This window comes from Ambystoma mexicanum, chromosome 2p (genome assembly GCF_040938575.1).
Source record: "Ambystoma mexicanum isolate Mex_15411 chromosome 2p, UKY_AmexF1_1, whole genome shotgun sequence".
In the NCBI taxonomy this organism is placed as follows: Eukaryota; Metazoa; Chordata; class Amphibia; order Caudata; family Ambystomatidae; genus Ambystoma; species Ambystoma mexicanum.
Genome location: NC_090923.1, coordinates 1117056800 through 1117082968, shown reverse-complemented (window position 1 = coordinate 1117082968; position 26169 = coordinate 1117056800). Strand labels below are relative to the sequence as shown.

Sequence of the window (26169 nt, the reverse complement as noted above, 5' to 3'; positions counted from 1 at the left end):
AGCCGAGTAATGAGGAGCAATGAAGACAAGGAATTGAAGACACTCTAGTTGTAAGCATATGGCGGGACATTTAAACTGCTCAGCCTGCTAACAGAGGGAAGCTGGCTGGAGAAGTCTTGTCCTCTCTGCCAGCTGAGGGACCACTGGATGGATGCAAGGTGTGGGGAGCCGACCAGCTCACAGTAGAAACCGAGGGAGGCAGGCTGCAGAGAACGGTACAGTACGCGAACGCCAGAATGAGGACGGCCTTCTGGCGGTTGCACTGGAAAGTAGCTCCTCTGCCTCTGAAGCCCAGAGGAACGCAGAGCGGGTGAGCAAGAGCTGCGGGAAGCCCAGAAACCGAGAGACGGATAACCTGGATAAAGGAAGCAGGACGCCAAGGAGTTTCTGCAGATCTACGGCAGGAGAAGCCACCTCCCTCCCCCCCCCCCCTCCCACAGACAACTGGTGAGTCCATCTAAGGGAAGGTGGGATGCTGGGGCATTTTGGCAACTGTATCGAAGCCAAACGGAAGTAAACTAAGTCGGTGAGAATGAACGAAAGATGGTTAAGAGACTTTTAAGTTTGTAAGTGTGCACAGTACGCATATGAGAGCAGTCCTGGCAGGAGAGTATACCAGGCAGAGCCAAGCTGAAGTTATATGAGGACAAGGCAGATTTGAGTGATGTAAGTCCTGCCAGGAGAGTACCAGGCAAAGTCGAGTCAGAGCGCATACAAAGTACATGAGTCCTGATCCGGATATATCCGGAAGTAATCCTAAACTGTGTGTTTGTTGAAATTCTGCATTTTCCTATTTGAACACTTTTAAAGGCGAAAGAGATTGCTTTTTTCACTTTAGAGTTTAGTTTTAGAATGCGAGGGTCAGAATTAGTACTTTGGACACTGGACAGTTGCTTTGGACATCTTGTCAAAGGGCAGGCCCATTTGTTTTAATTAGATAGGGAAATATCTGTTAGAGCAGGGACAGAGGCATTTTCTAACCCTTTTGTAAAGCCTATGGACAAAACCATGAATCCCCTGTCTGATGCCTCGTACCTCACAGAAGGGATTATTTTAAAAAAAGGAAAATCTAAATGGAGGAACCGGGTTGGGTTTGGATGCAGGATATCGAGGTCCAAACTGGCGTGTGGGCGAATAAGAATAAAGTTCAAAGTTTATGTCAAAAACTGATTTGGGAACAAAACAAATGGCTCCTAACAGACCAAGATTGCGCAACATGTACCTGCAGCTTAAACAACCTGGTGTAACATAGCAGTGTAAGGTTGCATATAATTTCAAAGCAGTGATCAATTTAGCACATGATGAAATGCTTGCCCCAGTGCCACCAATTCATTTTGGAAAAGTGCAGGAAGCCATTAAGCAGTGACCTTTTAAATAGATTCGCAAGTGAATGTTTATCAAGGTAAAGAACTAATTTGCTTGTGTTTTTAAATAATTGTCCATGATGCATTATATATGCTAATAGTCCAAAGTAAATCTATTTGTGCTGTCGTAAGCGGTCCGTTCACACATATTTGCAAGTGTTCACTTTTTGTACATCAAAAAGCCACATGTGTGCAAATGTAGGTAGATTTGTAAACACTTTATTTAACATCAAGAAATACTAAACATTAAGAATGATGGCATTTCACCCACAAGGTGTTTTTATTTTTATGACCATTTATAGTTAAAACATGAAATAGATTTTGAACAAATATGTACAAATAAGTGAAGAACCAAAAGATGGAGGAAAAAGTGGAAAAAAGCCATAGTATCAAATGTGAAGGAACACAAACTCATTGTAAACTCAAATTATGTTCATTTAAAAATAGACTGATTATGATCCATTATATTTTTCAATTGAAAGATAGTTACCATGGAAACATTGGAGTTAATGCTTGCTTGTAATAGGAGTCTATCTGAGATGTGGAACTATATCCCGTGACCAGTTCTTCATTCCATAGCAAACCACAAAACTCCTTCTTACCCTGCTACTGTTTAGTGTGGTTAAAAGCATGACTTTCGCAACTGGATTATGTGCTAAAAGAGGGAAGAAGAAAAGTGTAAATCTGTGTTACTCAAGCATACCTTTTACTGGCTATCCCACCGCTTCAGAATGGCATGAATCTGGCGAATTTTCTCGGTGATGTTTTCAATGTAGCTTTTCTTGAGTTTAAGTCTTTTAAAAGTGAATTCACCTTGTTTTTTCAATGCGACTGCAAAAAGGGGTTGGGTGTTATAGGATAGTCATTCTGGTTCCTGACATGCATTGCATGGTTAGTTGCATGCATGTCCAGAAAGAAAAAGGCGTTTAGCATTTCCTGTCTCTGCTTGCCCATATTTACGGTGGGTGGTCCTTGCTGCATGGCAGATGGCATCTAAACCAACTAGATTTCATAGCGTCTGCAATTTTAAAGATCACACGTGATGTCTGATCATGAAACCGGATGAGGTGACTAACAACTTATGGAACAATAGATCTGCCATTTTGTAATATTTCTTGGTATAAATATGCCCTATTTGAAAATAAAGATGAGTGTTCACAAACCCTCTACTGAGACTGAACATGGTTCAAATACCCTTCCGTATGGAACGTAGGAGGGTGTACAACCACGTTTTAGCTCGCGGAAAATGTTTCAGATTTCACAAGACTGTGGGGGCCCCTCTGAGAAACACGTGTGTGTTTGCTGTTAGTACTCTTGTTCAGAGGAGAATTGTCTAGCATTTCGGTGCTGGACTGCCCAAGTGGGTGGAACCAGATTGATGGATATTACCCCTCTGTGAAAGTTAGCAAGCTAAAACGTGGTTGTAGACTTTGCCGAGTGGGAAACATCCCATAGAACAGGTTATTTTAACCGTGTTCGTTCGTCAGTGTGGCTCCCACAATTTTGTATAGTGTTTGTATTCACTGGTAGTTCCATATTTTGTGAGGGTTTTTTTTTTTTGTTTACCTGCAAGTACTCAAATACTAAGTCTCTCATATGAAAAGCATTTTCCTTCCCATTAGCACAGATTAAAATTGATTTCTAACATCATATCTTGTATTTCAAATACGCCTAATTCGATCTTGATTAATCACACTCTACCCAAATATAAAATAAAATGCATGTGATGCAGGTGTCAGTTTTTAGGTTGCCATCGAAAAAAGTGTTTCAGACAAAAAATAAAGATGTGTGTTCACAAACCCTCTACTGAGACTGAACATGGTTCAAATACCTTTCCGTATGGAATTTCTTCCACTCAGGAGGGTGTAAACCACGTTTTAGCTCATGGAAAATGTTTCAGATTTCACAAGACTGTAGGGGCCCCTCTACTGAGAAACACGTGTGTGGTTGCTGTTAGGAGAATTATCTAGCATTTCGGTGCTGGACTGCCCAAGTGGGTGGAACCAGATTGATGGATATTACCCCTCTGTGAAGAACCCCCACCCGCCCTCGCCTCCTGTCCCTACTTGCACTGCCTTAGCAGCTGTTCCTGTTGATCCCCTCCCTTGGAGTTTCTCAATCCTACATATTTGTTTGTGGTCTATGTCTGGGTAGTGCTCTGCCCAGAGCCTTGCTAATGGGTACCTTACATCTTAATTCCTTATTACTCGAAGTTGTGAATTGATTCTGTCATTTAGTGCTGTTGGTGAAATGAACATATTTTGTGTTAAATGTACAAAAAATTATATACACACAATGTAGTTTTAAAATCTAGGAATGGTTGTATCTTGCAGTCGTGTGGATTTGGAATCTTGACACCATTGGTTTTATTTAGGGGTATGTTCGCAGGCTTTCCATGTGCAACACTTATAAATGCTCTGGTTTGTTGGGTATTGATGATATTGATGATCTTTCCATTTTGGACGGTGCCAGATGGCTGACTTTTGATTGCATTTGTTTTTGTGAACACTACTAACAGTACAAATGCCTGTGAGCTGAGAACTCCTGATGAGCCAGACTTCCACTGTGCAATGTCAGTTTTCTTTTTGATATTTAAAAGATTCTCCCATAGCACCTTTTTTGCGAACTGTAATGCTTTTCTTTGTATTACCTCGTCTTTACAGTTCCTTTTTAGCTTGGCGGATCTCTCCTTTTGGGACACTTGGAATTACACTTTTGAGGTGTGCGCTATCTACGTGGAAGATGGTTAGCATCCTTTGGTTTTTTGATGCATTGTAATTTTTATTTTCTGATTGGAAATGTAGATTTCTAAAGTTAATTAGAATTAAGTGTCGACTTTGTTTAAATGATCTGTGTTCCGTGTGGTTACATAGTCCCAGACTACTTAATTACTTCTATAAGTCTTGGTTTTCACAGGGGAATGTGCAGTTTTCTCTCTCCACTTGGAGTCTGTTTTGGCTCTCTTATGGGCGTAAACTTCAGCGTGCCCTTTTGAGTGAATATCATTTTGATTGGAACTGTTATAACCTAAGAATGAAAGCCAATTTTCTTGGATCCCTTGGTTTTGTATCTGGTTTAGGTGTGTAGGCTCATGGCCATGCCTTTCTTTCTCTTCAGTAGCATATTGTTCTTGTTCAGGATAGCAAGTTATTTTCCCCCTTTCCCAGGGACTTTCATCCACTGGTTCTCTCATTGCCCAGCTATTCACCTTTTATATATACTTTGTTTCATAACTTCTACTGTGGCAAGTTATCTCTTCGGTATAATGATACCCTTGAGAGAGAGTTTTTCGGAAAGCTTCTTTCCCGAAAACTCGCCTTTTGCTTATGGAGCACTGCTATAGTTTCTCTCAGTATCTGTCTCTCCATTCAAATGGATTGTGTCCTCCAACGTATTCCACATCTTTTACATGTAATGTCCACAGCTGTGTACTTCGGAAACTTTTTCGGCAGAGGGCGTCCTGTGTCGATGGCGTCTAGTCGATGTCCCTCGAAGGCCTCCGTCGAGGGTGACGTCACCGGATGTTATAAATGGGACGCATTGCGCCCATAGCCTCAGTTCCATTTTTTTTTTTCCGCAAATGTGTTTGCTTCGGAGATTCGGCACGCCTCGTGTATTCCTCCTGAGAATGTTGTCTTTGACCCCTCTGACTCCACGGTTTGGCTTTAAGACTTGCCAGGACTACAAGTCTAAGATGTCGATTTACAGACCCGCATCGTATTTGTTTCTGGTGCTTGGGCGAGAGTCATGACACCGACGACTGTTCCAAATGCCAGTCGCTGCCTGCTAAGGCCTTGCAGGAGTGTAAGGTGAAGCTACAGGTATGTAGGGGTTCTAAACCCAGTAGGTCTCGTAAACCTAAGGGGGATGTCCACCGACGATTCGAGGTCAGGAGTCCCGAGGACTCTCCGCGTCAGGAGTCCCGGGGATCTCGGTCCCAGAGTGGATCATGCCATTCGTTGTCCTCTTCTCGGCATGCCAGGAAGCGCCGTCATCGGTCGCCTTCCTTGTCCTCAGAGGATTGCGCCGCAAGGAAAGTGGCTTGTCCTACAAAGTCCTCGACTCCGGAGGAGTGGACAGCTTTCAGGGAGCAGATGCTGGCGATTTATTTTTATTATTTTTATTTTTTTTTCAATCCCAGGGCACAGTTCCGTCCGCGCCTTCGCAAGAAGCTGGTGAAGAATGGTCTCGATCAGTGGCTTGTGCGCCTCTCTGCTCGGGTCCTCTACACGATTCTCATCGGGAACCTTCGAGGTCCCATTCGGACAAGGTTCAGGGTGATTGCCAGAGACGTGCTTCCAGTTCCCGGTCCTCGTCCCCGGCGAGACCGCAGAAATCTGGTAAGGGCTCGAGGTCGGCGTCGACTGTCGGCGCCGTGTCAATCGGATACAGATGTCAAAGCTTTGCCTTCACACCAGCAGTCGGCACAGTTGTCGACACGGACGCCGAAGCAGTCGATGCCTTCGGGGCCTTTTGGCCAGAATTTTCTGATGGAGGTCCCGGGTATGGTGGAACCTCCAAGGAAGGTTACTTCCAAGTCTGTGAGGCCTGTTAAGGACCCCAGACTCTTCTGCCCCGAGGCAGTAGTTTTTCCTCCCTCTGGATAACATCTAAGAGGAGCGGTCAGATTTAGAATTTGACCTTGTTGAGCCTCTGTCTTTTCCGCCGACAGTCCGTTAGAGTTACAACAATCTCTTCAAGATGCCGTTGGCTTGGACACTTCTCGTGAGGTGGAATTTGGCAGGCCTGAGCCGTTCTATAGGAGACTGATGGCTAGGGTCACTGAGTATCTTGGTTGGTCTAGTCCTCCAGAAGCTTTTGTTCAGGGTGACTTAACAGATATTTTGGATCAAGGTCCGTCCTCTGACCCCGTGTTACCTTTTCATTTGACCTTGCAGAAAAGGGTGGTGGCTGCTTGGCAGACACCGGAATCTCTTCTGGCAGTTAACAAATCGTTAACTAAAAAATACTGCCCATCCGGTAGCGACCCCAGCTACCTTTTCATCTCACCCCACTCCCGAGTTTGGTGGTTCAGGCAGCTATGGCCACCTCGAGGCAGGCGGCGTACCCTACCATCCCTCATGATGGGGACAACAAACGCTTCAATGGTTGGGCACGCAAGGTGTTTTCTGCGGGGAGTATGGTGCTGAAGTCAGCCAGCTCCACTTGAACCTTAGCAAGATTTTCACACACAGTGGGGAATTGTCTCTAGCGGCTGAGCATATTCCTGAAGGGGAAGAAAGGTATGGGTTCCTTGCTCTCGTGCAGGATGGCATGTGTGAATACCTTCAATCGGGTTTGGACACGGCCGACGGTGTTAGCCGGTCCAGGGCTGCGAGCACCGTTATACGTAGATTTGCGTGGTTTCGGAAGTCAGGTTTTGCTTCGGATGTGGAAGCCTTTCTTTTGAACATGCCCTTGATGATGCGCATTTGTTTGGCAGCAAGGCTGACAAAAGCCTTGAGAGGTTGCAGACCTCAAAAGCTGCGGCGAAATCTTTGAGCGCAGCTGTGCATCAACCTCAGCCTTTTCGTCCTAGGGGACAGCAGTGGAGGGGCTGGCGCGCCACAATCATGAGGCCATATGCCATTGTTCGCCGGTTGGGGGGCAGACTGTCTCAGCATCTCGAATGCGTGGTTTCTAGATGCAATAGCCCACGGCTACTGCCTTCCCTTCCTAAAGCTGCCTCATGACAATCCACTGAGGAATCTTTGAAACTTCCAGATCTGCTCCTTGTGCAGGAAATCTTGACTCCGCTGGAGGTGCTTGTAGCGGAGAGGAACAAGGGATGATATTCCCCCTATTACAAAGAAAGCCGGGGGATTGAGACCCATCTTGGACTTGCGTTGGTTGAACAAACTTCTCAGGATGGTCACTCTTTCTCAGGTCCTCCAGGCCCTTCAACTTACTTCAGGATTTGGTGACGTCTCTTGCCCTGCAGGATGCTTACTTTCATGTGCCGATTCATCCTAAGCTGAGTACCTGAGGTTTGCGGCTGGTGACTTGCACTTTCAGTTTCGGGTCCTAACATTTGGATTGTCCTCCGCCCCAAAGGTCTTCACCAAGCTAATGGTGGTGGCGGCAGCGTATCTCCGGCGAGGGGTAGAGGGGAGGGGTTCACGCCTACCCTACTTTGACGACTGGCTGATCTGTGCGCATTCTCCCGAGCAAGCAATGGATCATCTTGGTCTCACCTGCCGCTCCCTCCACAAGCTGGGCTTCACCCTCAATTTCAAGAAGTCGCATCTGACACCTTCCCAACAGCTCCAGTACATTGGGGCTGTGTTGGACACGTCCTTGGAAGGGCTCCCCTTCCAAGGTGAGGGCTCATCACATTGGGCATGTTGAAACTGGTCCACCATCTGCACAGAGTCTCCCGGCTTTCGAATTCTTAAGGTTGCTCGGCCTCATGGCATCCTACATTTGTCTGGTGCCAGAGGCCAGACGGAGGATGGGATCCCTGCAATGGGTCCTCAAGATGCAGTGGTCACAATTCTCAGGCAAGATGTCGGATCCCGTTCAGATTCCACTCTCGGTCTCACAGGATCTGCTGTAGTGGGCCAACAAGAGGAACCTGAAGAAGGGGGAGCTGTTTTGCCAACCGTGGCCGAAGGTGACAGTAGTGACGGACACTTTCCTCACAGGATGGGGAGCTCATGCCAAAGGTTTGACCGCCAGCGGTCGTCGGTCTCCGTCGGAGTCCAAACTCCACATCAACCTGTTGGAGCTGAGGGCCATCTGGCTGGCCCTGAAGGCTTTTCTGCCGTCTGTGCGGGAGAAGTGGCTCCTGATCATGACGGACAATACAGTGGCCATGCATTACCTCAACAAAAAGGGAGGGCGGGTAGGGTCACTTCCGCTGTGCAGAGAGGCGATGCAAATCTGGTTCTGGGGTATCCGGCAGGGAATAGGTAGTTCTTCTGGCCAGAGAGGAGAATGTGATGGCGAACGCTCTGAGCAGGCGGAGCACAGTCTCTCACGAGAGGGAGTTGGCTCAGGAAGTCCTTCTGGAGATCTTCGCCCCTTGGGGAACCCCACAAGTGGATCTCTTCGCAACTGGTGCCAACCGGAAGTTTGAGAGATTCTGCTCAAGGGAATTTCCTCCACGAGGATCCTTAGGAGACCCCTTCGTAGTGGATTGGTCATTCCCACTTCTGTATGCGTTTCCTCCAGTCCCCGTCATTCCTCAAGTGTTAAGGAGGTTGCAGAGGTTCGGATACCACATGATCCTCATATCTCCAGATTGGGCCACAAGAGTGTGGTACCTGGACCTTCTAGATATGTCCATCTGCCCTCCACGCTGTCTTCCCTACCGAGAGGAGCTGCTCTCACATGTGGGGTCAGGGTTCTCCATCCAGAGGTCAACCTTCACGCTTGGTATCTGAAAGGTTGAGTTATAAGGATGATGTGATGGAGGTGGTGCTTTTGGTCAGGCGGCCAGCAACAAAATCCCTGTACCGTTGCTGTTGGTGTAAGTTTTGCGACTGGTGCAGGGGACAAAATGTTGATCCTTTTCAGTGTTCCATTCCCATGGTTCTATTTGTCTTGCTTTCCTTGGCCCACAGGGGCCTTCAAGTGGGTACCATTTAAAGGCTACCTGTCTGCGCTGTTTATCTTCAAGCGCTCGTCTGAAGAATGTTCTTATTTTAAAATTCCTTTTGATTTCCCAATTTCTTAAAGGGCTCACTAATGTGTTCCCGCCGTTCCCTTTCCAGGTGCCGGTTTGGGATCTGAATTTGGTCTTGCAATTCCTGATGGGTGCTCCATTTGAACCTTTGTACTCTTGTCTCTTGCGATTGTTGTCTTTTAAGACTGTGTTATTGGTTGCGGTTACATCCGCTCGCAGAGTGAGTGCATTGTAGGCATTTTCATCTAAGCCGCCCTTTACTGTGTTCCACAAGGATATGGTTGTACTCCTTCCTACCTACCTAAGGTAGTATCTGAATTTCATTTAAGCCAGAAGGTGGTTCTTCCGTCTTTCTATCCTCCTCATACTGGTAAGGAAGAGAAGCAACTCCATAGGTTGGACCCTAGGAGAGCTCTGTGCTTTTATATTTCTAGGATGTCCAGGGTCAGAGTGGACGATCAACTCCTTGTGGGGTATGCTGGACACCGATTGGGCCAGGTTGTTACTAAACAGACCTTGTCCAGGTAGATTATCCTCACAATTACTGAATGTTACCGATTGGCGGGCAAGGACCCGCCTGAAGGGTTGCAAGCTCATTCCACTAGGGTCGTGGCTACTTCCACAGCCCTGCAGCGGGGAGTTCCTATTAGGAATATTTGTGAAGCAGCCAATGGGCTTTTATACACACCTTTGTCAAACATTACTCCCTGGATACGCTCCATCGTCAAGATTTGGCCTTTGGTAAGGCGGTTCATTATTCTGCCTTCTGATTGGGTATTCTAAATTCTTTTCCCTCCATTTTCTGGTACTGCCTTGGGAGTCTGTCAAAGATGTGCAATACGTTGGGGGACACAATCCATTCGAAGAACAAGTTACTGGTAACGTTCTTTCGACTGGATGTTCCTCCAACGTATTCCACATCGCCCTCCCAGCCTGCCACTCTGCTATTGCAGCTTACGTTCCCTCAATGCTATGTACAGTCAAGCAGGCATTGGATATGTGCAGGTCACACGTTATGGAGGAAAAAACATAAACTGAGGCTACGGGCGCTGTGTGTCCTATTTATAACATCCGGTGACATTGCCCTTGACGGAGGCCTTCGAGGGACGTCGACCCATCGATGCAGGATGCCCTCTGCCAGAAAAGTTTCTGAAGTACACAGCTGTGGACATTACATGTCAAAGATGTGGAATATGTTGGAGGAACATCCAGTCGAAGAGCGTTACCAGTTGGAACTTGTTCTTCTCTTGCGTCTCTCGTGGTGTCCTGGTGTTTGACAGCCCACCCAGACACACTGTGACCTTCTGTTGCCAGTGGTATCTGTGATGTCCTTCGGACCATCTGTCCATCCCGGATTTTTCTCTGTGGTCTTGCCACTGCCTTTGGTTGGGCTTCTGCACAGCCAGTTTCTCAAATTTTCTGGTCCACAGCAACTGCAAGTGAGTCCCATGTAGCAATTGCAAGCAAGTTTGAAACTCGCAGGCTTCCTGGATCTCATAGCCAGTTGCTATGCAGATTGGGGCCTTCCCTGGTTTGCATATGCGATCCTATCTTCACCTGCTCTCTCATATTACTCTGAATGTACGCTCCTTAACGTAGTCTTCCCAGTAGCGTTGGTGTTCTGATTCAAAGGTACATTATTTTTTCTCATAAGATAACTGTATCCCTTAGGTGTTTCTACATCCCAGTCTTGACACTTGATGTTTTCTGTTATTTTCAAACCTCCCATGTAGGCCATGGTACATTACATCCAGCTTGAGGGAGTTTCTCACTGGCACAGTAGTCCTTGTCGCCAAAGTGGTGGCGGGGGATCTCTCCTGATAAGGTCCCACTTGCCTCTACCCCGAGGGTGGGTATTGCAGAGGGGCTCACCTTCCTAGCCTCACAGGGGAGGGGGGGGGGGCTCCCCCTTATGTACAAGGGACCAATTCCCTCGATTTGTCAAAGTTACTGTGACCTAAAGGTGTCTGTGCAGTTTTTTGGGGTGAGAATGGGTGTAAATGTGGTTTTGCATCATCTCAGATGGAATATCTAGTTACCCAAGACATTTAGGTGAGATTTTTGTATCCTCTTCCAGAGACATGATTGTGGGTACTAAATCTAGATCTTGTAATGCCAAATATCTGATGGGGTCCATTTTTCCAAACCACCTTCTTGGTCAAATTAAATCTTGAAACCAAATAACTAATGTACAGGCCTCAGCACCCATCAAATTGGTCGCAACTTGAGAATTCGACGAGCAGCAGTGCCAGGCCTACACATCTGCATACCGTTTTAGAAAACCTAGAGGTAGATAATTACGGACAGTTCAGTGATGATCGCAAGCCACAATTGTGAAACTTCTGGGCACAACCGGCCAAAATGCAAGGAGTCTGCATTAGCTCCAACACATTTGGAATACTCCTCCTAAGAGGTCAGGTTTATTTAAATGTAAATCAAATAAGCCTGTGTTTTTGTAATTCATGGACATTTGTCCCCCGAGTTTGTAAATCCTCGTCCGTGTCTCTTCTGAAATTGTTTCCAGCCATCTCCCGATTCGACTTTGCCTCTGTACAAACAGCTTTCCCAGTTAACACCATCTGATACATAGTTGGCATTGCATGCTTGGATTTGTTAGCCGACCACAAATATATTATCAGTGGGTGTTTAACTGGTGCTTGCAGCAACGTTGAAATCACCCTTGCTAGCTCACTGCGCATACTCTATATAATTTATCATTTGCAATGCCAATGTACCGTCCAAGTGCCAGTATTTTCCAGAGTGAGTCCCTGCTTGAACCCTGCGCCCCCACCACCTTAAACGCAAAATGACAAGCAGCTTAATCCGCCCAAGCCACACCCTCATCAAAGGAACAGTCATGCGTTGGATCCTATTTGTTAACTTAATTTTTTTGTTCATTTTATGCCAGTTTACATAATACAGTAACCACTTTCTGCACCGTATAGATGGTGGTTGCATGTGTGTGGGGTATGGACACACTGGTGTAACAATTGTTTTTTTAATTGCTACTTGCTGGGCGTAAGTAACAGGGTTCTACCAGGGATAATGTGGCCAAATTGAGCCAGATAATTCGTTTCAAAATACAGGCCTCCCTTCTATAAGGGAATCATTGAAGTAGTCCAGGCAATCCTGGGTGGCCTCCCACCCAGATGGGTTTGTATCAGTCGCAGCTTAACAAAATAAGAGGTGTAAACCATAAAGGGGGACATACAAAAATATAAAGCGTCTTGTGGAGCACCACCATTTTGATGAGAAATATTCTAGCCATCCTCAACACCTGGAAATGAAACTGGAAGACCCATTAAACATTGATAAATGTGAATCTCTAATCCTACACCTATCAGAAATGTATACTGATATACAGACCGCCAACTAAGACGCTAACCTTCGTAGACGCCTTCACGGAAGCAATCATCAACCTAGCGATCGCGCACAATCACCCGATCATCCTCGGAGACTACCACAGCCACACAAAAATCTCTAGCCAGCCAACTAGCAACAATGAATCTACACCTACTAGTCAAAGGAGAAACCCACATGGCAGGGCATACAGTTCACGCATTCTTCACCAACAAAAAACTCATTACCACGGCGCCACCAATTCAAATACTCTGGAACGACCACCTCATCATTTTCGACATAATTACACTGGCCACTCCAATAAACAAGCAACATGACAAGCCACTGATCATCAAGAAAAGAAATTGGAGAACCATAAACTCCAACTTAACTGACCTTCTGGAACTTAGCAAACCACAAGCAACAACTAAAGACAAAGCTGACATGGACAAAAAAATGGTTCTATTCCACAACTGTTTCGCAACAACAATTGACGAGATCGCCAAAGAAAAACATTTTACCCCTTCACGCAAAACAATGGCAAAATGGTTTACCCCCAATACTTGACACCATGAAAAAAAACCTATCTAGAATGAAGGATCAATAACGACTACAAAAAAAATTTCAATTTCAACAACCTATCTGCTCATACAAAAAGGAAATACTATGGCAACCGAATCTTCAAAGCACCAAACACTCAAAAATAACTTTTTTAAATGATAAATGAAATAAAAAATCCTCCTGGTTGCAACAATATACAAATCCCATTGAATAAATTATGCAATGATCTAGCAGACCGTTTCAAAAACAAAATCCTTGCCATCCAACAGACCGTATGAAACAGACTGCACCCCACCCCCGGACCTATACAAATCGATCCACTCACAAGGAATACCACAGGAATGTCTTCATCCTTTCAATCTCAACAGGGAATGTGCCGCAATCCATCAAATCAGCATATATCAGCCCGCTACTCAAAGATACAACAGGAAACATAGAGGACCTCTCCAATGACCGACCCATCTCCAACATTCCGAACCCAGCTAAACTGCTTGAACAAGTACATGTACAGAACAACCCAAGAATTCATAGAAGAGCACCGTCTACTAGACTAGGCACAAGTAGGCTTTAGACCAGTGAGAGGAACGGAATCAACACTCCTCAATATGGGATGACCTAAAAGCAAACTCGGATTCGGACAACAGTACCGCATTGATACTTCTAGACCTCTCTGCGGCATTCGACAGTTAACCACGACATCCTCATCACGAGATTGGAAGAATTTGGAATCGCCAACTGTGCCCTAGTATGGATCAAATCCTTCCTAACAAACAGAACAGAGACCATATGGATCAAACCTTTCAAATCCAACCGAAGAGAATCCTCATGCGGAGTACCACAAGGATCATCCTCAGGGGCATAGGAGACCCATAAAATCTGGGTGGGACAAGGGACGCCTTAGGATTTAAGGCTGCGGCGGGACGGAAAGGGAGAATGTTGGTGCTGGATCAAGTGAATAGTGTGTTTTTATATCGTTTAGGTCTATGCAGTTTACATCAGAGACATGACCATCATAGCACATGAAGGCCAATGAATACTTAAAGAACACAATGTTAGGTGGAATTGTCATAGTGCAGGCGGGCCAGTAACACACATAGCCCAACGAGGTGCTCATAGTATGAGAGGACCAACGGGCCCTCTTAGCCATCTGGGGCCACTGGGCCTCAGATAGTATAAATTGGTCAGTAAAACACTACATGAGGACCAGTGAGGTGCTCATGGTACACGAGGACCAGTGAGGTGCTCATGGTGCACGAGGACCAATGGGGCCAATCGCAGTACACAAGGGCCAATGAGCTGCTCATAGTGCACAAAGGCCAATCGGAGCAGACCAGTGTTATTGAGCCTTTCATAGTACACAAGGGCCAACAGCAGCACATAGTATGCAATGGCCAGTGAGCTGCTCATAATGCACAGGGGCTAATGGGGCACTCCTATTACATGAGGGTTGTCGAACACTTATACCCTACAAGAACCATTCAGAGGTTTGACGCTCAACAAGGAAATGGGACGCTCACAGCACACAAGTGTCGATGAAGCCAAAGCAGTCTGGCATTGACGGGCAGCAAGAAGGGACATGGGGCAGAGGGGGGGAAGTGGGAGGGACTGCAGCAGAGGGTGGTGATGAAAAAGTGCAAGAATGGAAAGGGCTATGCGGACGGTGGCAGACTATAAATAATGGCAGTTTGGGGTGAGGCGGAGTCGCAAGCTGGGAGTGTCCGAAAAGCACATGGCCATGAATCATTTAAAAAAAAAAAAAAGTTTTTTTTTTTAAGAGCTTTGAAGTAGTCCTCATCAGTGCAAAAGAATTGTGCGTCACCGCTCTGGCATTGTGCACTACTCCTACACTTATTGGATAACTCACCCCCTTATTGCACCCCAGCACGCACACTTTGACAGACTGTCACTTTATCTGCCATTGCACAAAGAGACATTAATTTAACAACGGACGTAGAGCGCAAAATGAATGGGGCATGGAGCAGTTAAGAGCATGGAACAGATAAGGGTTGTGGTGCGGATGCAGGTTGTGTGAGTGGATAATAGAATGGAGCGGATGTAGAGTGCTGTGCTGATTTAGGGTGTTGAACCGATATAGGGCGTGATGGGGTTGACCAGATGTTGGGTGTTGAGCGGATGTAGGGTGCAGTGGTATTGAGCCAATGTAAGGTGCAGGACAGATGTAGATTATGGTGCAGGTGCAGAGCGGGTGTCCAGCAAACGGATGATATATGTGCGGGATGGAATGATTTGAGTGCATGGAACGTTTGAAAGAGCATGGCAGTGAACGTGTTTAGTGCTTGAAACTGTCGTAATGCATGAAACAACTGGAGTACATGGAACGGATCGGGTACATGGTACTATTAGTGGGCCAAATCTTAAACACCAAGGTAAACCGCCATATCACATCTCCGTGCTTACTCTCTCTTCTTTATACCACCACTCAACTAGAACACAGCGATACTATGACACCATTTGGTATAGCTGTTCTCGTACCATCATCTGCCTCATACTCCCCATCATCCTAATTAAACACTGCTGGTTATATACCCTCCAGCCTAGGCGTTCTCCTCAGGCTTAACGCAGCCAGAATCAGTCTGGATTAAACCTGCCAGAATGAACACATACTCTTGATCTCTGAACCACCACATCTACTGCTGGAAAGCAGCTATCACATGAATGCCGCACCAGCTGCGCACACATCCGTTGCTCACACGCACCGTTTGACTCCAGTCTTTCCACTGACTTGAACTTCGGTTCCTGAGGGTGTTCAACCTACCAGCGCATTGAGACCATACCAATGGTACATAAGGCACTATATAAATGCAAAATAACATATCATAACTGAAAAGCAAACACGCTATGTTCTTTTTTTTTAAAAAAAAGAAAAGGTTGATGGGTTTCTCTGCAATGGTTACAGCCGAAAGGTGAGTGACTGCACAATGATTGTGTCATGTGCCCTGTCCTTACTAGAGGCTGTTCTCCTCTGGGTTTGTGCTCCACACAATGCAGTGCCTTAATAGTAAGGGAGGCTTCCTTTGCCTCATTCCCATTTTAAAACCGAGATGCAGGCCTTACTGCTGACGTGTTCATAAGAAATGGCTTTCTTAGTCATAGTTCCAATGGTGCAAGCCACCATCTGTGCGCACTAGGATCGTTCAACATATGTATGTGGGTCCCTTGGTGATCGGTCCAGGTACAGTGCTTTACATGTTACAACGTTCAAGCACCTCAAACCTGGCTTTGGAGGTTTCAATCCTGCAAGTGGGACGTTGGATTGGCATAACGGCCAGCATGATCTACACATGGAAATTGATGCCATGCTAAAGCATTGCGCAATCTTGGCATACAAGCACTTGTGGTGACAGCCTGAACTCTGTATATCTACCTAGCCGTGCACTGCCTCTAGAGTAGCATTACATGGAATGTAACGCACGCACTCATGCTTCTTAGTATACTGAAAGATGCATCACCAATGTTGGCATTATCTAGGCTTAATGTCTCCCTTTCCAACATTGCAGTGAAAAGAAATCCTGTTTATTATTTGTACGAGAAGGAACCAGGGATGTACAAAACCTTTGCTAGTATGAAGCACACAGGTGAACTTTGACTTGAAAGTGATGGCATTAACAGAGGCACCTAAAGACAGATAATGTTCGTTGTTGTGATGGGTGGGGTTGCATCGAACAAACTGGAACAAAGCAAATTGCGTCTATCAACATGTTATCTTGTCATGTATAATTACTGACACTATTTTTTGTAGGTGTACCAGGTTCAAATGTGTACTTAAAATCGAGTGACTCACTGTCTCCTTTACCCAGACCTAATCACTATATCCGCTGTGTATTTTATGATCCTTGCATGGTATGCACTTACACAAGAAGGTATATTCAGTCTGTTCATTTATAATACTGCGAAATGAGATGGTACCTCATCTGAATTTCCACAAAACGCTTGTCTTTGGTTGGTTCCGTAAATCGGTGAGCAGCTAGGCCCTCTTTACCCCTGCCGTTGGGTAGAAGCAGCGTAAGAGACGGTAGTGTCTGTTGTCGCTGAGGAGCACGCGTCACTCACTGCCTGCTGGCTTCTTTGTTCTGGAAGGCTGCGGAGCAGTGCACTGCGCACTCGCAGGGGTACCTGCGGCAGTATGTTCCCCAGCCTGGCCTGGGCACGCTCCAAATGCACAGGCATGGGGGGGACATGCACGAGCAGCAGAGTTCTTGTAACAAGAATCTTGTTTACGATTACCCGTGCCGCAGCTGCTGCTGCTGTCTGAAATTTCAAGTTTGCATCCATCACTGCACAGGCAGGCTGCAGACCGTAATCTACATGCTGCAGACTAGACGCAAACTAGACACAAACTGGGGGAAACTGGGGTGGGGGGAAAAATGCCATTGTATCCCCTCCACTTAAAATGTGTGTTCCCCCCCCCCCCCATGTCCTACGCCCATGATCATCCTTCTCCCTGTTAATATTCAACATCTGCCTGTCTCAACTAATCAAGATCATCAAAAGACAGACTCATCTTCTACAACTACGCTGATGATACACAAATAGTCTACAAAATACAAGACCCTCAAGAAAAAAGACATTAGGTAACTGCCTTCGTGACATATACAACTGGATGAATTTGAACTACCTCAAGCTCAACCCAGGCAAAACAGAAATAATGATCATCCCAAAAAACAGAGGAGACAACCACTGCATCCCCTGGCCAAGGGAACTCGGTACAACCCCATCGTTGATTGTTCATCAGAACACCAGGTGTTTTACAAACTTATTCTAGAGCCACAAGTAAACGCTGTAATCAAGACATCATTCTTTCTCCTGCGAGCGGTAAAAAGGATCCCATCATTCCTGTCATTTGCCAACAAAAAACACCCAGTCAAAGCTCTCGTGTCCACAGTAGACTACGCAAATAGCCTATATCTGGGCATGCCGGAACGACTTCTAAAAATAAAATGACAATGCATACAAAATGTGGAGGCCAGACTACTTCCCAAACTACCCCGAAGAGACAAATCACACCAGCGCTGAAAACACTACACTGGCTACCAATAAAATGGTATCCAGTGATTGCATTGGATACAAACCATTGAATGACAAACGCATCGAAAAATATGCATTAAAAAAAGCATCAAATGCATTTTTTTCAAAGGTAAAGGTTTCATTTTAAGTATTATGGGTTTTAAGGGGTAAAAAATGGGCGTTGGAGGGACCCCCCATTAAAAAAAAAAGAAAAATGCATTCAATGCTTTTTGTTCATTGCTTTTTCTTAGATGCTTTGGCATTCGATGCAATCACTATATACCAATAAAACAGCAAATCAAGTTCAAAACAATGTGCATTACGCACAGCGCAATCCACGACCAAGTTGCAGAGTTCCTAAGAGATAAATTAAGCCTACATCGCCCAGCAAGGACGCTCGGGTCGAGCAGCGACATCCGTTTGGAACCAAAACCCTACAACAAAAGAAAATTTGGATGATCCTCTTTCTCTCACCTCGTCCCAAAAACTCGGAACCAGCTACCAAAAAACATACGTAACACAAGAAGTCACCCACTATTCAGGAAACTCCCCAAAATCCTGCCTCTTCACCCCCATAACTAGAAGAACTGTCATATACACAGCTGAAACAATGCTAAGTGAAGAAACCGATCCTCCCGATTGCCCCTAAACTATCGTCTGTGATGCTGGAAAAGCGTTGGAGGGACCGTCCCTCCATGTCCTTGTGCTTTTATCTTGTGTTCTGTTATTTTCCTTGTAGTGCAGCGCTTCCTCCTTTTTGGTTTCCCTTGGTATACCCTTATGGCGCCCATGGGTGGGGGTACAACCCTGTACCCCTAGTGTATGTTGTTGGGCACCTGTGTGTGGCCCACAGAGCAGGGTATGGGCTAGTGGCAGCTCCATGCTGAATTTGAAGAGGTGCTCTGAGTATCCTCCGTTTTGGGGGTACCCTGACCCTGCCATTTGAATCGGTTGATTACTGATAGGAGACAAGATGGCCCCTGTGGCTGCTTGCTTTCTATTGCCCGTTACCTTTGTAAAGACTGGAGGGGGGGGGGTCTGCATTTCCGCTCTCTGTATGGTAGAGGGGAGGTCCAGAGACCCCTGCCAAGATTCTCTAGTATTGGTAGTTGTGGTCGAGCAATTGAGGCCTAGCTTCTCAGGAGGTGATGCAAGCTGGTTCTTAAGTACAGTGTAGTCCCAGAGCACCCACGAAGGAATGTCCACACTGTATCGGTTAAAACGGTCTTTATATAATTCATATTCAAAGTCCTATACACAATCATGATAACTCGCTTTGTACTCAGAAAATCAACAATGGTAAATATATACAATTCTAAAGTGGTACCACTAACGTTATTAGATCTCCTTAAAGTGCATACGGTCAGAATGACACACAGATCAAAATAAAGAGGAAACCAGCAGTAGAGAGAGGAATGAAAGCAAGATGGTTGAGCAATTGGCAGAATACTGGTCCTGCTACCGAGACACAGTTCTGTTTGGAGATCCCCCTCCACCCCCCCCCCCCCCCACCTGGGCAACCTGTAGAAGAAAGATACAAGCCCAGTCCATATATTGTTCACACTAGACTTTCCAATAGTTCTGCAACCCCAAGTACATGGTGTTGTAGCGTTCCTCTTCGGGGAAATCGACAACCCTTCTTGAGTGTCCTCCCTTTCAGGCAGGAGTTGCGGGTCGTCCGACGGAGAACAGGTCGAGCTACGACGATGAAGTGGCTGCGTCGTTCCTAGCGGTGCTCGTTGACGAGGAAGCGTAAACGTCCTGCCAGGAAGAGGCGTGTGGGGCACCTCGGTGTCGATAGTTCTGGACTGCAAAGAGTTGAAGAACTGTGGCCCAGCAAGGGCGTCGAGTCGTCGGCGTCTGTGGTCTTTGGGTGGCAGGAAACCCACCGGTGGATGCTCCTCAGCGTGTTGATGATCGGGCCTTCTCCAGCAGGATACAACGGCGACGATGCAGACGAGAGCGTCCTTGGATCAATGAAGTTCTTCGGCAACGGGAGCACGGCGGGTCCAGTCGGCGACAGCGGTCGGCGACAGTGGTGGACAACAGTCCGGTGCTTCTCCTTCGAGTTCCGCAGCAATCCCTGTATCGGGTCGGCAGCCTGTCGAAGGTCTGTCTGCCAGGGAGCTTAGGCAAAGATCAGCTGTGCACGATGGTCCCTCGTAGCTCGGGAAGAGGGCGCCTTACCAGGTCCTCTCTGGGTCAGTTCTTGGGGCACAGCAGCTTTCAGATTGCGAAGGAGAGCAACAGCAATTCTTCTCGTCCAGCAGGGCTCAAGGTTAAGCTTCAGTTAATCCAGTTACTCGTCGTAGTGGACTTCAGCTTCTGAACACGATTCCTAGCAGTGAGAGGTCCCCAGATATACTGTTGATCTCCCATTCATTCCGCTGGGTCACACTCAAGCATCCAATCACGACTACGGTCATTCATTCATGCAGGCAGCCAGCCAATCAGGCACATGGGGCATTCAGGCCATTCACTTCTCTCCAGACACTCACAACAAGTTATGTGTATTGGGACAAGTACCGAGCCTCAACACTCCAAACTGCATTCATACCGGTTTCAGGCAGGGCTGTCTCAACCACTAGATACTAGAAAGCCACATCATAGAATGCATATTCGTCACACACTCCATTCACCCAGGTCCCACCCACAGGCATACCCACAACATACGGTCGTCAAGAAGGCTCCAGCCAGTCTGGTCGGCACTTCCCCACACTACCATATACGGAACTTCCACCCAACAGCCAGCCAGGGGGAAGGGACAGAGGCAGGGCTTCCAGGGACTTCGGGAAGATCGGAGGTAATAGGTGATGGAAGGCAAGAGGCCATGGGGGCCATTTTGTCTCCATCAGGTATCTACCGATTCCAATGACGGGGCCTGGGCATCCCAAAATGGTGGACGCTCAGGGCACCAGTCATTTCAGCATGGAGCTGCCACCAGCCCGTACCCTGCTCTGGGGGGGTCACACACAGGTGCCCAAAAACATACACTAGGGGCACAGGGTTGTACCCCCTACCCATGGGTAACTAAGTTACACACTTAGTTGTGAGAATTAATGGTGTCCCATGCTTTTTCTGCTAAGGAATTAACTCTTCCTCACAGCTTTCGAACAATGCTCCTACCCCACCTACAATTACAGGGCTCCTCCCCATATTGTTTGATCTCAAAAAATGACTTCTCACTGACAAAATGGAAACTGATTACAATTATGTTCCCCTCTTCCCCCAACAAGGCACATCCCCAATTTCCAGGGTTCATGCAAAGCAAGGTCTGTATCCTGACCAGGTCAAGTGGGGATGGTAACACCTCTGAACCCGGGCCGAGAGACATACCATGGAGACCTCCAGAGCCAGTCCTGCTCCTGTGGAGGACCATGGAAGTTGAGGGCCCAAATTCCTGCCCCCTCCCCTTATGCCAGCCTCTATGCAGTACCCTTTTCGCTCACACCTTGCCTCCAAATCGGGATGCTTGCACTTTCTTTCTATTCATTCCAGAGTCAACGTGCATGATTTGATTTTGATTTTAATTTTTAGATAGTGCTAAATCGCCCATAGGTCTCGGAGTGCACAATGAACAAAACCATTCAGAAATGCAGAAAGGGGAACTCAAGTTATAGCAGAAGCAGGAGGACATTTTAATCTGGGTCTAGGTTCAAGAGATGAGCTCATTTTTTAAACTCTATGATCGACCCGGCCTGTTGTAGGTGAATGGGGGTTTTGTTCCAAGCCAGCGGATCCTTTGTATCGAATGTGGTGCCTCCAAAGCCTGAAATCTGGGTTGAAAGAGCTCAGTGGAGTCAGAGAGCGCAAATTGAACTCTACACTGCGAAAAGTCAGTTGATTAGAAAGATAAATAGGTGCCTCAGAATTGCAGGACCTAAAGGTAAGGGTGAGTAGTTTATATGTGACACGCTGCTGGAAGCCAATGTAATTTTCGTCGAGCCTCAGATATATGGTCTATAAGAGCGAGTCTGAAAACTGCTCTGACTGCATTGTTTTGTGCGATCTGTGGTGCGTGAAGGTTAGCCTTGGATGTTCCTGCAAGGAGACTGTTCCCGTAGTCCAGGCGTCCGTTCACCAATGCAGTTGCAAGAAGATACCTGTTTTTGCAGTGAAATAAAGGGGAGAATATGGTTTGTGATTAACTACATGAAGATTTTAACTGCAAAACCTGAGGTTTCATGGATAATTCTGCATCAAGAGTTATGCCCAGAGTCTTTACTGGAGTCGGAGTGAAAGTTCTTGGCGATGATGAGCAATTTGGTTTTCTCTGCATTTAATGCAAGTGAATTTGTCGCCATCCAAGCTTGCATGGTGTGGTAGACTAAATTGATAGCCAAGGAGTCACTAGTATGGCATCCTGAAAGTTCAATTATGACCTGGGTGTCATCTGCATAGTTGGTAAACTGGACACCCAGATCTTCCAGTAAACTCAGAAGGGGCATGGTATATACAGTAAACAGGGTGGGGGATATACATGAGCCCTGTGGAACTCAGCAGGTGACAAGGTTGGGAATGGAGCTAACGTTACCCACTGCTAAACAATCATGTCTGGGGCAAGAAAAGAGTTGATCTATTGGGCGGCCAATGGAGAACAGCGTGCCTGATCTACCAGTCTTTTAATGAGTAGAGTATGATCAATCTGGTCCAGAAGCATCAAAAGTGATGATTTGCCTGTATGACGATGTTGACCAACGTTAGACCCGAGATCCAAGAGCGCTTTTTCCATGCCATGTTTGGCCCTGAAACCTGATTGTTTGGGCTTAAGAAGATGATTGCTTTCCAGGTGGTTCTGTAATGGAAGATAAGCCACCTGCTCAGTATCTTCAGTGAGAAAGGCCCGTTTGTAATGGGCTGATACATTTTTTGGATCACTGGGGTCCAACTTTTTATATATAAAAAAGAAGAAAAAAAAAAGAGGGAGTCACTCAGGATTCTGTAAGATTTCTGGGAATGTTGGCTTCCTCGAAGGACATGTTAAGACGAGTCACCCATGGTACCAGGGCCTTAATGTAGCCTTTCAAAAGGCAAGATGGGCAGCAATCACCAAGACGGGGTGGGTTTCATATGAGCTACGATATAGAAAATGTGGTCTTCGGAAGATGGTTTGAAGTGAAAGGGCATCTGGATGGAGCCCTTCTTAGTAGACTGTGCTGGTGGATAGGGAGGGTGGATGTGTGCACTGGCAGAGCAACCCTCCAGTGCTACACATGGCACCAGACTGTGGATCCCACCCAGGTAGAGCAACCCTCCAGTATCCCTCATCCGCCGCCTGAGATGGAGAACTGCCACAGAGAGGGGAAACTCAGCATTACAATGCCCACGTGGCTGCGAGCAAAGTTGCATCACGCTTCCCTGTGGCAAGCACCTGCAGCAGGTGGCAGGTTACCTAGAACACCATGGAACAAACTGAGGTGCACGAAACGACGTATAAACTTTATTAACCCAGGTGGAGACTGGACTAAGGCTCTCTAACACGAACATGGACGGTTTACTTACGAGACATTTTTCGCTTCATGAACTATTCTCCATTTAGTGTCATCAATGTTCTTGTTAGCTTCCGAGACACTCCTGCATAGTTGGGCACTCGTGTGGAGCCGGATGCCTCGCATTGGTGTGACTTAGCAACTGTAAAGTAGTCTCTTAACTTGCTTTACTGGCGAGATTGTGGCATTTCAGCCAGGCAAGTACAGGTCTTCAGCATCTGATAAAATAGAGCCGCTCATTAGTGGCAACAAGGAGGTCTGTGACAACGGGGAGTGAACGGTTGCCGAAGTCTCCCCACTAATGCATCACATGTACAAAGCCTCTGGGTCCATGCACAAGACCCAGGGCACTCCACGCATTTGCCAGGAGGCTTGGGGGGAGGAGGGGCGGTGCCTAGCTGCTAATACACATTCACACTGGCCTGGTTCTGGAGACCGTGCTCCTGCAATGCCCATTGCACTGGTGTTAGTGTGTCCCCTACTGTGCAGATTGTCTCCAGCCATCGCCAAATCACAGGAGCACCGAACTTCACCAGTCTCGCAGCTCTCGCTGGCAACTCGGCAGGGGTACAGCTATGCCTGTGGCGGCCGCTGCTCGGCACATGGATCTCGGAAGTGCCCAGCACAGAGTGCCCGCCAAGCGCGTCTGCCCTTTTCTACTGGTGTTAAAACTCCGAAGGAAAGGATATAAACCAGATTTACTTCCTCTATCCAGTTTAAAATTGCAGCTCGTCTTTGGAGCTTGTTGTTGTTCGTTCCCCTTTCCTTTTCCTCTTAATTTTACAGACATTTGCGCCTCTGTATCCGAGTCTCTTGATATGGTTTCTTCATATGCCTTGTTTTTATCAGGTCAGTTTCCTCGTTTGCACATTACTCGTGCATTTTCCCCCTTGGTAGTTTTCATCTAATTTATTTTGTGTGTGTTTGGCAGTACGGGATAGGGTGGAGTGCTGGGTGTGGTTTCGATGGGAGGGGGGCTGGGGGAATGACCTTGTTAAACACTTTCAACCGGTTTCTTTGCTCGTCCTCAAGTTTCTTTTTTCATAGTGTTGTTGTGTTATCTGGCGACCTTTCTGTGTGTGAAGTCTCAATCAACAAACTACTTTACCCATACGCATTCACTGGTTCGCCATCGCAGCTTGCTGGTGAATTTTCAGCTAAACTACTTCCGAAATGTACTGTGTTTTTGTTATTGTTTTTAGGCTGAAATGTACACTCACTTTTGAGGTTAATCACGTTCATCTCTTAAAAAAAAACAATATTCCTGCCTTTGTGGATCTTGATTTCATCCCGATATTCCCACATGATGTGGTTTCATGTCATGTAGTTCCTAGCTGTGGACTATGGTCAATTCATATTGCACAAGGAACCTGCCCTTCACACCTTTCCTTCCTTCCACCTGAGGCAAATTACTCTTTTCTTTAGCTAAGAGGGGATTTCGCTTGGCTACAGTAAGAAACATGTGGGCCCTTTTGGCAACCGAGGAATGTCTAATCGATTAATAGAAATGATGGCTTCCATAATATGCTATTTTGGTTTGTGCTTTAGAGTGCTGACAAAGTGCCTTAAATGTGCTTCCTGGTGCGCAAACCCAGTTCAGAAAGCTGCATCAAACAAAAGGGGCATTAGTGCACCATAGACCCTGTCTGGGCCCCGAGGAGGTCTGATGCCCTTAAACAGCCTCCCTGTGGGACTGGCTTGCTGGATGGCCCTGAGGACACTTTAAAGAGTCAAATGGAATTGTATGCTTTGCAATGTAACATGTTATGTCAATCGTCTCTTATACTGTGCCAAATCGCCCCTGCAGTAATTTCAGTGCGCCTAGGCTTGTCTGGGGAGGGACATTCTTTGTCAGGGAATTGGTCAGGGGAAGCGACATAGAGAGCTCGGCAGTCCAAATTCACGTATATTTGAAAGCAAGTTAATCACTTAACATGATGTATTTTATTTCTCAAAAGTACTTTCCCTGAATGTTGGGCTGGCTGTGACGGCAGCCGGGGTGGGTGTATATTACTGTCTGCAGCATGCAGCTCTGTGGAGTCGCCGACAATACTCGATACAAGCAGGGGAAACGGTCATATAGTGAGCCATGACTGGTTTGAAGAGTTTCACACCCCATTTCTTGATTCTCCACCCCCATCCCTCCACCCCAAACACTACCCTTAATTTGCCTTTTTGAAGATTATTATTTTTGTTAAGATGAGTGAGTTGGTATTCAGCAGGCTCTAATCCTTTATTTTTCTCTGGCTACAGGTGGAGGTCATTGAGGGAACCTTGAAATGTCCTGAATCAGGCCGTGAGTTCCCTATTACCAAGGGGATCCCCAATATGCTTCTGAACGAAGAGGAGAGCTGAGGGCACTGGCAGACTGTTCTAGAGGTGTCCGGCTTCAGGCCCTCCTGGATTTGCAAGGATTGGGCCGACTCTTTTCCAGTGCGTTATGTTCAGGCTCGCACTGTTCAGCCATTGTCTGCTGATGCTTTTTCCACGCCCCGTTTCGTTTTGTTTATTGTTGTGAAGTTGTATTTCTTTAAATAAATGTAAAAAGAGGGTGTTGATTAGTATTTTGTCAAAAACGGTCGATTGTTGGGAGCAACCATTCCCCCAACATTATTTTCAACTTGTACCTCAGTTCTGACCAGATGTTTTTGGACCCACATGCATAGCTGTAACAGTACACCCCAGTCCTACCTCTGTCCCTAACAGCTAGTCCAGTGCTAGACCTACACACCAGCCTTCCAATACAGCCCCATCTTGACCAGCA

The 26169-nt window shown here is 46.5% G+C and overlaps 1 protein-coding gene across 1 annotated transcript in view; it reads left to right on the top strand.

Annotated features, from left to right (window-relative positions):
* Positions 1–25957, top strand: part of TRMT112 (tRNA methyltransferase activator subunit 11-2) — a 92239-nt gene extending 66282 nt beyond the window's left edge. Inside the window, exon 4 of the mRNA XM_069645147.1 lies at positions 25659–25957. Coding sequence (XP_069501248.1) covers positions 25659–25760 — 102 coding nt within the window. The 3' untranslated portion in view covers positions 25761–25957. The remainder of the gene's footprint in view (positions 1–25658) is intronic.
* The last annotated feature ends 212 nt before the right edge of the window (positions 25958–26169 follow it).